General features: G+C 40.7%; 1 protein-coding gene and 1 long non-coding RNA gene across 2 annotated transcripts; both read right to left on the bottom strand.

Moving 5' to 3' along the window:
* Positions 1–1,178: 1,178 nt before the first annotated feature.
* On the bottom strand, positions 1,179–2,538 carry LOC137585503 (uncharacterized). Its single transcript, XR_011033576.1, has 2 exons — positions 2,351–2,538; positions 1,179–1,825 (listed from the first exon to the last, which is right to left on the bottom strand). It is a non-coding gene; the product is annotated as an uncharacterized lncRNA (long non-coding RNA).
* A 1,847-nt stretch (positions 2,539–4,385) lies between these two features.
* Positions 4,386–13,364, bottom strand: Dr (muscle segmentation homeobox protein Drop). The gene is made up of 2 exons (XM_068300162.1): positions 11,761–13,364; positions 4,386–5,464 (listed from the first exon to the last, which is right to left on the bottom strand). Exons 1-2 carry the CDS (start codon positions 12,980–12,982, stop codon positions 5,127–5,129), a joined length of 1,560 nt encoding a protein of 519 aa, XP_068156263.1. The 5' UTR covers positions 12,983–13,364; the 3' UTR covers positions 4,386–5,126.
* Positions 13,365–13,803: the final 439 nt, after the last annotated feature.

Raw genomic sequence — 13,803 nt, 5'->3', positions numbered from 1 at the left:
ATTTGTTATCTCGAATGTCAAATCGATTGTCGCCGCAATTAATTACGCGTATATAATTACAGCTTGGCCTACGCTGACGCCAGCCATGGTGGAGACCTCTGTCTCTGTCTCTGTCCCTGTCCAGTCCTGTCCCATAATACATATAATACTACATTATTGGGTTACTCTTTGGCCGCTAGTCGTCTCATCGTGGTCTTTTGATATTAATTAGGCTCTGATACGCCTCCAGTTAGCCACAGGTGGTTGCTGCTGCTGCTGCTGTTGGAAAGTGCAATGCGTTAATCAAATGCGGTAATCAAATCATTTGGCAAGACGGCAGAACGGTTAACTGGAAACCGATCCCCTCCATGCCCCATATCCCACAATCCATTAGCAATATGGAAGCGCAGTCACTTGCCTGCCTTTCTGCCTGCCTGTTTGATCACATTGGTAAGTAACCTGCTGCGTTTTTGCCGGGCTAAGCAATTAAGCTTTATATTTGGGCCTAATGGACCGAGCGCCGCCTGTGCTGATTGCACGCATTTGTTTGGCGTCGCTTCACTGTCTACCTCTCTCTTTCTCTCTCTGTCTCTCACTCTTTCTGGCAGCACCCAATCACAGAGTATAGCCCCCCAGATCCCCAGACACAGCACGATATTAACGCCCAACTGTGAGGCGGCGCATTTGCCATGATAATATTTGTGTTCAAAGTTATCAATGAGCAAGCCGAAACTTTATGCGTTTGAGAATGTGAATGGGAATGGGAATGGAAATGAAAATGATTTCCAATTGACCACTCTAGTTGGCTAAGAAATTTTGACTTAAATTAATTACAATAATAACCAAAAAGCGAGACAGAGCATATAAAAAAGATATCTTTATCTTTGACACTAAAATTGTATCATTTCAAATACTCTAGAAGAAGGGCGAGGTGGCTTCCCCTCAGTCGCCCAGCAGCTGGAATAAAGAATTGTATAGTAGTAGTTAATATGGTAGATTTGTTAATCATAGACAAAGAATTAGCAGTGTGGAAACCCTTTGAAACTTCGCTTTTTGCAGTTGAATGAAGTAATTGGAACTTAGTATCTGATATATGTATAACAAATTTGGTTTATATAGTTTGTCCATGATAGATATAACATCTTGTAGTCCGATGTCAACAAAACTTATCTCGTTCCTGAAACACTTTTGATTCGTAATTTATTTGTTGTCTATAAACAAGAATCAATTTATTTCCATATATTCTATAAGTACATTAACAAATTCAAGACACAAACATTTTAAATCTTAATCTTATCAAGTACAGACAATTTTGACTTAAGTATGAAATTTAAGAGTTCCCCTGAAAATGTTTTTTTTTTTTCATTTGAATTGACACTTAGTCATGTTTATTATGCTGAATTAGTCACTACAAGTGAATTCTGTTTATGCTAAATGAAAGATATGATATGAAAACTAGAAGACAGATGAATTAAACTAAATCTTTAGCATATTTTAAGGGGTTCTTTCTCTATGAATTACTCCAGAAATAAGTACATAAACTTCTAAACTTTGACATTCTAAGTAAAACCATTAACATTTAAAACAACTATCTAAGTTGATAATTTAAATCAAATGACAATGTGACAATCTAATGAAACGATTAACTCTTATTTGGATGAATTTAAAGATATTTTTCAACTCAAAAAGTGGTAGGCAAACAGACATTTCAATGTCAAGTATTCTTCCCATGCTGATCAGGAATGTATATACACATAGTATTTGTTTATTGCAAATTCACACATGACTTTTAATTTTCACTTTCAGCTATTGAAATTTTTCATTGGATTCCATCTGTTTGCCCATTCTGTAATTCAAAAATAGCAAAAATATTTTGTTCTTATCAATTTCAAGTGGCAAATAATATTTTAATTTATTTATTGAGCACACAAACACACACACACACACACATACACACACACACTGCTCACTTGTTTTCGAATTGCAAATACATAAATCAGAAAAAACAACAAAAATTTTGACGTAAAAGTTCCCGCTGCCGCTGCTTTTGTCTCTGCTGCTGCCGCTGCTGTTGTCGGCGTGTTATTTCCATTTGTAATTAAATTAATTGGGTTTTAATTCAGTGTGATAAGGCAACAACGAGAACATCACACAGTGACCAGCCGTTTGTCAACAACTTGAAAATAAGTCTACATACTGCGAGTTATTTGTGGCAAGTTCGTTATTGAACCCCGCCTGACACTCGACAAATCATGTAGAAATAAAAATTATAATGCACACAATTTGATGATAACTCGGATTCAGGCAGATGATCAACATGTCTATGTTTAACCTACACTCTGCTGGCATTCGAGCTTGGAAACAGACGTACTTGGCATCTCTCACTCACTCCACTTCACTTCAGAATCCAGAGTCCTCCGCCCACCACTCTCTCTCTCTCTCTGCCTGGTTAATTAAATATTAATTGCCTATTGATAAGCACGCGCTAGCACTTTTGCTTGGCTGAGTCTCAACTGAAAAATTCAGTTCAACGCAATCAACTAAGTAGCCTCCGTTCTTTGTTCTGTTGTTCTGTAATTATAAATGGCATATTATAAGCCAAAGGTGGCATATGCCACATAATCACACATACAATCTAAGCAAATGATTCGCCTCGTGATATAACCAATTCGTGATTGTTAGCTAATTTTTCCACCAAGATAACAGGAAAGTTTTTACTTTATTTTGGTTGATTCATAAGGCAGATATGTATATAGTATATATATCGATTTGTTCTGCCAATATCGTGCTTTAAAATATTTTTCTCCATTTGTATAGATTACATCACATAAATGTTGAAATGGGGGGAAAAAAACCTTTACGGCTTAATCAAGTTAGCTAACAAATTTGTTCCACACATTCCTACAGCTACAATTAGTCAGTAACTAGTTTGTATGAAACCCATTTAAGCTTTTCGATAGTAAGGGGGGAATTAGTTCTGCATGTAATTTCAGTTGGCATTGATGGAATGCAATCAAATCCATCAACTTTTTTTACTTTCAGGCAATTAAATTGAAGAAACTATAAACAATAAATGAATTAAGACAACAATTGTCCCGAAACGATATTAAAAGTTATTGTATCTGAGTTTAATTAACCATTAATCGAACTCTGACTTAAGTTTTGATAATTTCAACTGCTTTATTTGTGATCTAAACTTAATTTTCATATTATAATTTAAGCAAACTTTAGCTTAGGCCAGAGAATTGTCTTTTGTTTGTGGATTAATTAAAAAACCAACCTAAAAGTTCAGAAAATTGTTATAACTTAATTCAGAAGGTAATATCTGATATACATATGTACATATATATGGTTTAAAATTGTTTTTGATTTAACTAGGATTCCATAAGATTCCAGGAAACCGATGCTAAACATTCGAAACTTCCTTTTTAAGTGTTGTGGGAAGAATCAAAAAGGAAAACCTTGAATGTCAATATCAAGCTGAAACACCAAAGTTTTGGGATCAATCGAGAAAGTTCTCAAATTTATCAATGATTAAGAAACTATGTATACATAAATACAATGCGCGTCATCAGGTTAGATCCCCCCTTTCAACGACCGTAAATGTTAAATATTTTCCAAACTGTTTGGAATAATTGACTCAAATTTCTTACAATAATGTTATTATTATTAAAGGTATGGGATATAGTTGTAAACTATCAAGCTAACTATATTTTACAAGCACTGGCAACTAAGGGATTCGGCTTAGACGAAAAACTACATCCATACACTAGACTGGGACTTAAGCCCGGGTCCTCGTTATTCAGTTGCCCAAATGACTGGGTCACTTAGACAACTCATCTACCGAGAACTGCATTTTTCAATATAATTCAGTAAATTCTCTTTAAAATAAGACAACTTTGTATATATAAGTATACAAGGCTTTAGTCGACAGGGATAAAGGCCAACCCCCAGTAGAGTAAGACCAGAAAGCAATTTGCTTTTGAGGATCCTTTTCATAATCTCAAAGAAATTGTTCAATTGTCATCACTTTGTTTGAAGCTGTTTAAAGAAAATCAATAAAAAGTTTTTCCATTTCACTTTGAAACAAATTCCATTTGAAATGTTAACTAAATAAAAACTAGAAAATGGTTTTTAAATTTTTTGTATAATCATATATTTCATTGATTTTTGTGTTTTGTTTTGTTTTTTTTTTTTTTAGATTTTTGTTCTTTTTTTCACTTCTTTTTTTTTTTTGCTTTTTAAATTTGTTTCTGTTGTTTTGTAATTTAGATTTAAACAACTACAGAGGATTAACGCTATATGGTATTATATATATATATATATATATATAGTTTATGTATGTATGTATGTATGTATGTAATGTAATGTAATGTAATGTAATTTAATGGTCTATTTATGCATTTAAATGTAATTTAATGTATAATTAACGGCATAGTTATAGTTTAATTGCTTAAAAGTATTTTTTAAATACACATTCAATTATTTTTAGCTAGTCTCGACTTAAATGACCATGACAAAATACAAATACGTTCGATCAGCAATATATATAGGATATCATAATATAGTTTTTTATGTTTTTGCTTTAGAATTTCTCTTGCTCTTTAATTATGCTTATTGACTTGAGTTTTACAAATAAATTAATTATGCTTTACTCTTTTGGGTGGAAGTGGAACAAAGTTTTTCTTTTGTTGTTGTTGTTGCGATTCTCCCCAGTTTATTGAACAAACATGAATTTTTTATTTAATGGCCTTAGTTTCTATGATTTTCAGTTATTTATGTACAATTAGGAAACATTTTGTCGCTTGCTTTTGTGTGTTTTATATACATATACAACATATCGGTTTACTATATATATTTGGATATGGTAACGTCGTCTCATCGTATGCTTACATTATTTACAGAGTGCATTTTAGTTTCAACATTTAAGAATATGAATAAAGTAAAATGCTCTAACATCACAGCAAAATTTTGGGGGGTTTCCACTCACGACGTGCTCTTGGCTCATTGGGGGGAGGGGAAATTGGCTTATTGGTTATTTGGTTATCAATCTGTCTGCTATCGATGGACTTGTGCAGTGGTTGTTGTTGGTGGTGACGACTGACATGTGTCGAATTGTCATTGCCGGCCACCAACTTGGCCGCCACTTATCCTAAATGCATCAAACTGGGATGAAAATAACCGGCCATGGCCCATTGTGCTCCCGGTGCACCGCGACCCAAGGCGGCCATTTTGATTTTCTCAATTTCCGCTTCCTGCAGACGCTTGGCCTTGGCTCGGCGATTCTGAAACCAAATTTTCACCTGAGTCTCGGTGAGACGCAGCGACGATGAGAACTCAGCCCGCTCGGCAATGCTCAGATATTGTTTCTCCCGGAATTTCTTCTCCAGCGAAAGGAGTTGCTGTGTGGTGAAGGGGGTGCGGGGCTTGCGATTGGGTTTGTGTTTGCGTAAATTGCATTTAATCCGAGGTGGTTCGTTGGCATCTATAAAAACAAAGGAAAGAAAATTGATTAGTGAAATGTTCATTTGAATGAGTTTTGAATGGCCATAAAGGGGTGGGGCAATGGGGGGCCGGGGGGGAATGAAATGCTGTCATCTTGGGGGGATATAAGAGTAGCCACAAGAAATGGTAATTACTCCTTTAAGTGGCCAATAAATTTGCTGTCTAAACTATTTGTCAGGCAAAGCAGCGACGGGAAATGCAACACAACTTTTGCCCCAACCAGCCTCTCCTGCTGGCTCCCCCCTCACTCTTGGTCACACTCGTATACATATCAACTCTCGGTATAGCGAAAACAATTTTAATTTGGGCATTTTGTTTTGGCAAACAAAGGCAAGAGACACAGGAGACAGGGGACAGGAGACAGGAGACAGAGGCCAAAGAATCGTGCAGGCCTTATACAGAAGAACTGGAGGAGCAGCAGCTGCTTCGTCGTCGCTATGGCATTCAGCCTGGACATGCATTTGGTGTGTATGTGTGTTTCTGTGTGTGTGTGTGTGTGTGTGTGTTGTTAATGAAAGTAATGAGCTTGCCACAAAGATGCAAATGGCATTTTAAAGATGCAGCCAGTCCCGGGTCACTCATCCCTCTGGAGGCTTGAGGCATGCGTAATTTATTGGGCATTTTGTTACTTGCTTCTTTTGCATTATATTTGGAATCAAAATAAAGACAAATGTAAATGATATGCAACGCTTTAATTTTATGCATAATTACGCAAATTGAAAATTGTTGAGTGACAAACGTGGCCAAAGATGCCAAACAGATGAGAGGCAACACCAGCAGTGAATATTCTCTTTTGTAATTGCTTTTTATGCTCCACAGATGGGGCAATGGGGCATTAAACAACAACCAAAAACAGCAGCAGCAGCAACAACAACAACAATTCATAAATGTTTTGTGTTATTCTTTGGGACAAAGAGAAACATTTTCCCATCACAAGAAGCACACATGGAACACACACAAATTTGTTGTCACTTAATGTTATCAATAAACGAAATAAATAATAAAAAACTCCTGCAACCTCATCTCCTTTGGCACATCTCATCTCATGTCACTTGGCTCACAATAAAATGAATATTAAGTTTAGTCTCAGTCTCAGTCCCAGTCTCAGTCTCAATTTCTGTTTCAGTCAGCTCTCTGGCCGATCAGCTCATTAAGTAATTAGTGTGACATGTCAGAGTTATGTTAATGCCTTCAAGATTTCTCGGCTCTTTCAGTGGCCTGTGGCTGCAGCTTATCTGTTGCTGCTGATTCAATAATATGCATATAATTTCATTTATTTGTTGCTGTTGTTGTTGTTGTTGTTGTGGTTGCATATGCAGGTCGTAAAAGCGTTTTGTATGGGGCCCTAACAAGGTGAAACGAAATGTGAAAATTCAGATTAAGAAACCAATGTAAATTTTCAATGTGGATGGGAATGTGGATGTCACTCTGATTGGGATTGGGATTGGGAATGGTATTGGTATGAGAACCAGGCTAAGAAGATGCCCCGCAGCAACAGCAGCTATCAGAAATTTGTTACAGACTTCGAGACGCTCAACTATAAATATAAATATTGTTTTCTTGTCCATTTTGTCGTTGGTTTTTATTCTGTTTTTTTTTTTTGGTATTTTGTTGTCGCTCTTGTTGTATTTGATCGTAAATTTTCTTGCCAAATTAGCATATAAATGATACGGCCAAAGTTTTTATGGCTTTTATTTGTTTTCGTGTTTGCTTGTATTATGGTTTTTATTTTCTATATGTCGTTTTGTTTGTTTTTAGTTTCTATATTTATATTTTTGGCCATGTAATTGGTTAACATTTTCAAATGAAATTTAGTTTCAATACACTTGCCACCTGCCATAATAGCAGCTTTCTCCCGCATCCGCCCCTTTGTTGCCCGCCGACCCCGCCCCCGCCGTCAGGCTTTCTGTAACAATCTCTCCAACTCCAAATCCAATTGGCTTTGTTAAGCTCTTTGCATTTATTTCAAAATTAATTGCTCATTTGTCGCTAAATTGTTGGAATGGGGTTTCCATTGCAGACCAAAACGGCAGAAACTATAGCAAGTGAGCCTCCAACTCCCCCAACTCTTGTGCCTGCTCCCCTCCCCGTCGAACAGGGCCTTAAACGTCGACAATTGGCAATCCTATCCTATTACAAAACCAGCAACAACAAAGGGGCCAGCAATGGAAAAGAAAGAGACAGGGCGAAAGAGAGATGGAAAGATCGAAAGAAGGGGGACAGAAAGAGACAGACAATGCCGACGCACGTTTTAAAACCAGAGTGCGAGACTTGTTTTCGCCTTTTTGCTCTTTTATAGACATTGTGTGTTGTTGCTGTTGCTGTTGCCGTTGCTGCCGTGCTATGCTGCAGCAATACGTCGCCAGCAACAGCAGCAGCCAGTGCAAATACATGCCACAAACGCCAATTGTGACATTTAGCCTATGTTTGTAATGGATTTTCAATTAATTTGAGTTCTCCGGTGTATTGTAGACGAGACCGACATATAAGACCCGAACAACAACGGCAACGGCAACAACAGCAACAATTGTGAAATTTACGCATTTACAATCCAAACTAAACCAATCTCGTCTCGTCTCGTCTCATCTCATCTGGTCTATATGGTTAGCGGCTGCTGTATATAGACGATAGTGACAACGGCCGATTGATTTGCGGTGCAAATTGCTGGCAATTAATTCTTCATTAAAGCGTTTTCGCATAGCAAAATGGGCACCAGCAACACGAGCAACCTTAGTAGAAAATCATTTTGCAACATCGCGAGAGAGAGAAAGAGAGAGAGAGAGAGGGAGATAGAGAGAGTCAGCCATTTGGCTAATGCAATTACACGCTTACGGTCAAAACGGCCAACTGTTGTCCGTCCCTATGGCTAACTGATTGGGCCAACTGATTTCATAATGAAGGATTTTAATTAGCACCAAATATGTAGATATCTATGATGATGCACACACACACTCACACACACACACAGTAGGTTAATTAAATTAAATGCCAAATGAAAAGATGACAAAGATAATTCCCTAATTAGGTTTGCTTTATGTTTAAATTTAATAAACAAACTGGCTTTAATATACTCAATATTCATTGATCAACACTGTTTATGAATTTCTATTAATTCAATTTGTCAATCACATTTGTCTTCCTGTCACAGTCTAATCCAGAATACTTTCCCTTAATCATAGACCTCATTGCAAATGCCAATTAATTAGCTGAAGAGCGCGTCAAAACTAGTTGTCATAAGATAAGTAAATTGTATATATGGTGTAGAACTAGTCTTCCCACCGATCATTTTCGCAATAACATTGCATGTCCAGCTGCAGAGCTCCATGGCCCAGGTCTCCGGGGCCTCCGTTTGGAATGCACATTTTGCTATAAAGTGCACAATTTAATCGCCAATGGCTGCCTCTGGGCAAGATAAGCGAATGAGATAACAAGTGGGTTGGGTTGGCCTGTAAATGGGCCCTGGGGGGGAGGCATTGGGGGATCTTACACGCATGCGCCAACTGAAAACTTGGGCCTTATGACAAGCAAGAAACAGCCAAAAGTGGGCGAGCCAGGGGCGAACAAAAAGTGATATGTACTTTTTTGAGTTTGGTTTTTTAATTACTCAGCTGTGTGTGTGTGAGTGTGTTTGTGTGTTTGTGTGTGTGTGTGGGGCAAGTGAACAACTCAAATTAGTTGAACTACCAATTGTCTACAAATATTTCAGCAAATATGTTTGCCATTGTATCAACCTTATAGACAGGGAGAATGAGAGACAGAGAGAGAGAGAGAGAGATTTACACACATATACTGGCCCACTTGCACCTTGCGGCTAGCATCTGCCCCCTTTCCACTTTTCACCCCCTGCCTCATGACATTTTCTTTGGCAATTTCTATGGTTCGGTCTGGGGCTGGTAATTTAATGCAAATAAATTTTATTTACCAAAACATACATCAAAATGTCTACGCCAAGCACACCTCATCCTGGTCCCTCCCCTCACCGCCTCTGGTTATCCCAATCATCCAGCCGCGTCTTTTGGCACGTTAGATGGCGTGCAGAATGCAAATATTATTTTAGCTTTTGACTCTGACTCGGAATCGGTTGGCGTCTTCGGTTTAAACGGTCTTGCTGCTGGAGATGGGCGGGGCAGGCAAGGTACGAATGTGGTAAATGGTGTTAAAACGCATGCAAGCTCCCCCTATTCCGCCCATTCCCCCCATTTGTCGCATACTTTATCCATTGGTTTCCAACCATTCTGTCCAGCAGCAGCAGCAGCCTGTCTGTCAACGTTTAAATTGCTTGAATTGCGTGTTTAGGTGGGCGTTGCTGACACTGCCACACCTACCTACCAACCTATGTATATAGTATATGTACGTCTACCTACCTAGCAACCTCTACCTATACAAACTAAATACATATTATACATACATCTACCGTTTTGGCCAGGTTTTGGCGCTTCTCTTCAGTTCTCTCTCTTCCTCACTCTTTCTTTCTTTGCCTTTGTGTTTGTATGTGGCTTTTTATGCAATGACTCCCAAGTTGTTGCTCGTTTGTTCAGCTTGAAAAATTAATTTCTATAATGGCTGCCAAGAATTGCAGCTGCAATGTGGTACAAGGGGGCTGTAGGAATGGTGGGGAGGGGGGGTATGGTTGTGCGAAGGAGTACGTGACTATGGTTAGGCTTGCAATTAGTTCAATTATTAAGGCATTCCCCGTGTTCATTTTACTAGCACGAAACGTAACGAAATTTTTGAATATATAAGTTTTAAGAATGGCCAACAACTTGTGTGTTCTTTCTCCCTCCTCTCTCACTCTCTAATCTTTTAACCAATTTCATTTAATTCACCGCTGATAAGGTAGACGAAAGAAATCCTTAAAGACACCGACTCAATCGTAAACAGTAGCTCACACACACACACAAAGAGAGAGAGAAGGAAAGATACAAAGCATTATGTTGAGGGCTCTAAGTACCTAACACTTGACATAATGCAGCGCCAGAGCGGCAGATAGCGGCACAGGTCACAACAAAATACTAAATCCATATATAGACAAAGGAGCTGAAGAGAGAGTGAGTGTGGCAGAAGGACGGGGGAAACAAAAACAACCTGCTGAGCTAATGAGGCCTGCCAAGAGGATAGCCAAGAGAGACAATGGGCCCAAGAACGAAAAAGAAAAACCAGCTGCCAAATGAAACGAAACACGGTTGAAAATGAAGTTATACACACACACACACACATTCATATATTCATTTAAAGTGTTCTGACAGTTGACAGCCAAATGACAAAATAAAGCGGCAAATGTTTCAAATAGCTACAAGTGCTCCATCACACACGATCTGATCTAGGTATTTAGGAAGAATTGACCAAAACTTGCCATAACTTTAAAGCCTTAAATCGCTTTTGGATTTCTATTACTTGAAAATTTCCTTCGACCCTCTTGAACAATCGTTTCAGGTATTTTCCCTTCTTACGGAAATGTGTAAAAAGTGTTTGGTAAAAAAACTAGTGTGTGTGTGTGTGTGTTGGTGTTTTTCTTCTGGTAAAGTTCACATGTCAGTCAGCCGTCGGATTTTTGTCCTGCATTTTAGCTGCTTTTTTTGTGCGAATAGTTTTTGTTTCGGTTTCAGGAAATGCATGAAAAGTGTGAACTGTGCATGGAGATAGAGATCAGACCCCAAAGAGAAGGCCTCTTGGTGGCCAGACCCTAGCCAGACTCGCTTCAATTAGTCTGGTCGGTCAGTTAGTTGGGTATATGGAGGCGGGGAGGGTGGCTAGACCGGAAAACGCCAAAAAAAAAAAGTGAAGCAAAAACATATCAGACAAACCAATGTAATGAATAATCAGACAGAGGCCACCAATTGAGTTAAATCAAAACCGACGCGACATATCCACGATCATGATGATGATGATGATGATAATAATATTGTTGATGATGATACGAGTAATAGAAATTGAAATGGAAAATGGTCGGTGAGCAATCAGCAAGCACATTTCATTGTTTTTATTTAAAGCACAGCAATAATTGCCACGCACTTTGACTACACCATATGGAGGAGCATGGAGGATGGCGGAGCACCCGCAGCTTCGCGTCACCAACGAGCCATTCCAATTGCCAATTAAGGAAAAGGGGGCGAGCAGTTAATTGAATTAAAATGCGACACAAAATGGAGATGATAAAGTAAAACAAAAGTGAAAGACAAAGAGTGGGCGAGAGCAGGACAGACAAAGGGTCAATTGGCATAATGAATTACAATCGTTACTGATTTCAAGTATTCCTAAATGGCTATCGAAACTTACCTCCACCGAATCCTTGTCCGGGAAATAAGCCTGGCGGTCCAAATGGGGGCATTTGTCTTGCTCCAGGCCATGGAACACCGCCACCCATTCCTCCCCAGGCAACAGCAGCTGCAGCCAGAGCACTGAATGGTGTTGGTCGTATGGGCACATGACCGGAGGCGGCCAGAGCGGCTGGCGAGAGAATGGCCGTTGGCATTTGGGAACCCGGTGTGCTGCCACCATGACCGCTTTCCAGGGACTTACTGCTGTCCAAACCATCGGGCGTCGATCGCGGCGAATCATCGGCATTCATGTCCTCAATATCAACAATGGAGTCCTCCTCCTCGTCGTGCTCATTATCACCGTCGTGCTCGTGCAGCATATCCTCATCGTATTCCAATTCCGAATCCGTGTGACTGCTGCCCAGCGGCGAGTGTCTTTCACTTTTGGCGGGCGTGGAAGTGGCTGCCGCTGATCCCGCTATTGTCGTTGTCATCACTGGCGTGGTGCTTGGCGTGGAACTGGTGGTAATGGATGCGGGTGGAGAAATGGCTCTTGCCTCGGCCTGTGCCTGCGCCTGTGCATGAGCCTGGGCTTGGGCCTGCCGCAGTTGCTGGGCCATGGCCGCTGCCTGCTGCTGCTGGTGCTGGGCATGTGCCGCTGCAGCCGCATGGGCGGCATGCAGCAAATGGGCATGGTGGGCTACGGCAGCGGCTGGATGGAAGGCGGCAGGTGGGCCTGGAGGCGGTGGTGGCGGCGTACCCGCTGCACTGCTTTGTGAGAGTGGAGAAGTTGAGAGATTCGTGGGTCCATCGCTGTTCTGTGATTGTTGGGTGGGTGTCCGGGGCCGTGTATCGGCCAGCAAAGAGGCCACACTGAAATTGCTCAATCTGGAGGTGGTCTTGTGGAGATGATGATGATGAGCCGCCTGCTGCTGCTGTTGCTGCTGTTGTTGTTGCTGTTGATGCTGCTGGGCCAGCAAATGCTGCTGATGGGCTAACAAAAGTGCCGACGGAGATGTGGGACTGGGACTGGTCAAAGGATGGACTATGGGACTCCCACTGCCGTGCAGGGAAGCGGAGGTCAGGCTGTTGTTGGCACTGCCGCCGCCGTTGCTGCTGCTGCTGCTCCCCGAGCTGCTTTGGCTGAGCGTCGTAATTGGCGGCACCGTCGGGCTGGTCATTGTTTGGCGGAGCCCAGTCACTGTCATGCTAGTTGCTGTTGTTGTCGAAAGCTTTAACATAAAGCCTTCAGTTGAAAAGTCGTTTCTCGGTTGTTCGTTCACTTGCGTTGCCGATGCCGTTGCCGTTGCCGCTGCGTTTGTCTTTTGGATTGTTTGTTTTACTGAGGCATGGCTCGACTTGACATCAGGAATCCGTAAGTGTGTGTGCAGTTAATTTGTTTTGATTATCTCTTAATTAATTCGCTCGTTTATCACTCACGTAAACACACAGACTCACACACACACACATATGTATACAGACGGAGTCTCACACACACGCACGCACACTTGCTCTCAGTCACCTTCACACGCGCGTAAGAAACACGTCCGCTTGGTTTGAAAATCGTCAAAGTATTGAATTCAAAAAATTCTCAACTCAAAAACTCAAAAAGACTTGTTCACAACGAAAATCTCGTTAATGCGACCTGCGTGCGAACGTTTCAAAGTCAGTCTGTTAACTGACTGTTAACGAATACAAAAACCGAGCATGAGCATGCCTGAGAATGCCTGAATGCGCTCGCGCTCACCCTCATGTTGCTGCGGTACTTTGGTGGTGGCTTGCTCACTCTCTCTCGCCTCCTCTCTTTCTCACGCATGCACTGAGCCCATGCAGCGACACCATTTTTATTGGCCTAACGTTTCGTTTTTCCACTCACACTCACAGACGGGCCGCTCTTTTCTCTGCTTGCGCCGCCTTCTTTTCGGGCACTTCCAGTGTGGTGAGTTTCACAGACAGAGCCGGCTATGGTTTGCTGCCAGCCAACTGGCTACCTATCTCACTCGCACGCCTAATTATTATTGAATAATTCAATCTTCAAAGCATTTTTTTCTTCTGCTGTTCG

Source organism: Drosophila tropicalis, unplaced genomic scaffold, assembly GCF_018151085.1.
Source record: "Drosophila tropicalis isolate 14030-0801.00 unplaced genomic scaffold, ASM1815108v1 contig_878, whole genome shotgun sequence".
NCBI classification, from domain to species: domain Eukaryota; kingdom Metazoa; phylum Arthropoda; class Insecta; order Diptera; family Drosophilidae; genus Drosophila; species Drosophila tropicalis.
Note: the sequence above shows the minus strand (reverse complement) of the source record. Positions and strands in the feature narration are given on the sequence as shown.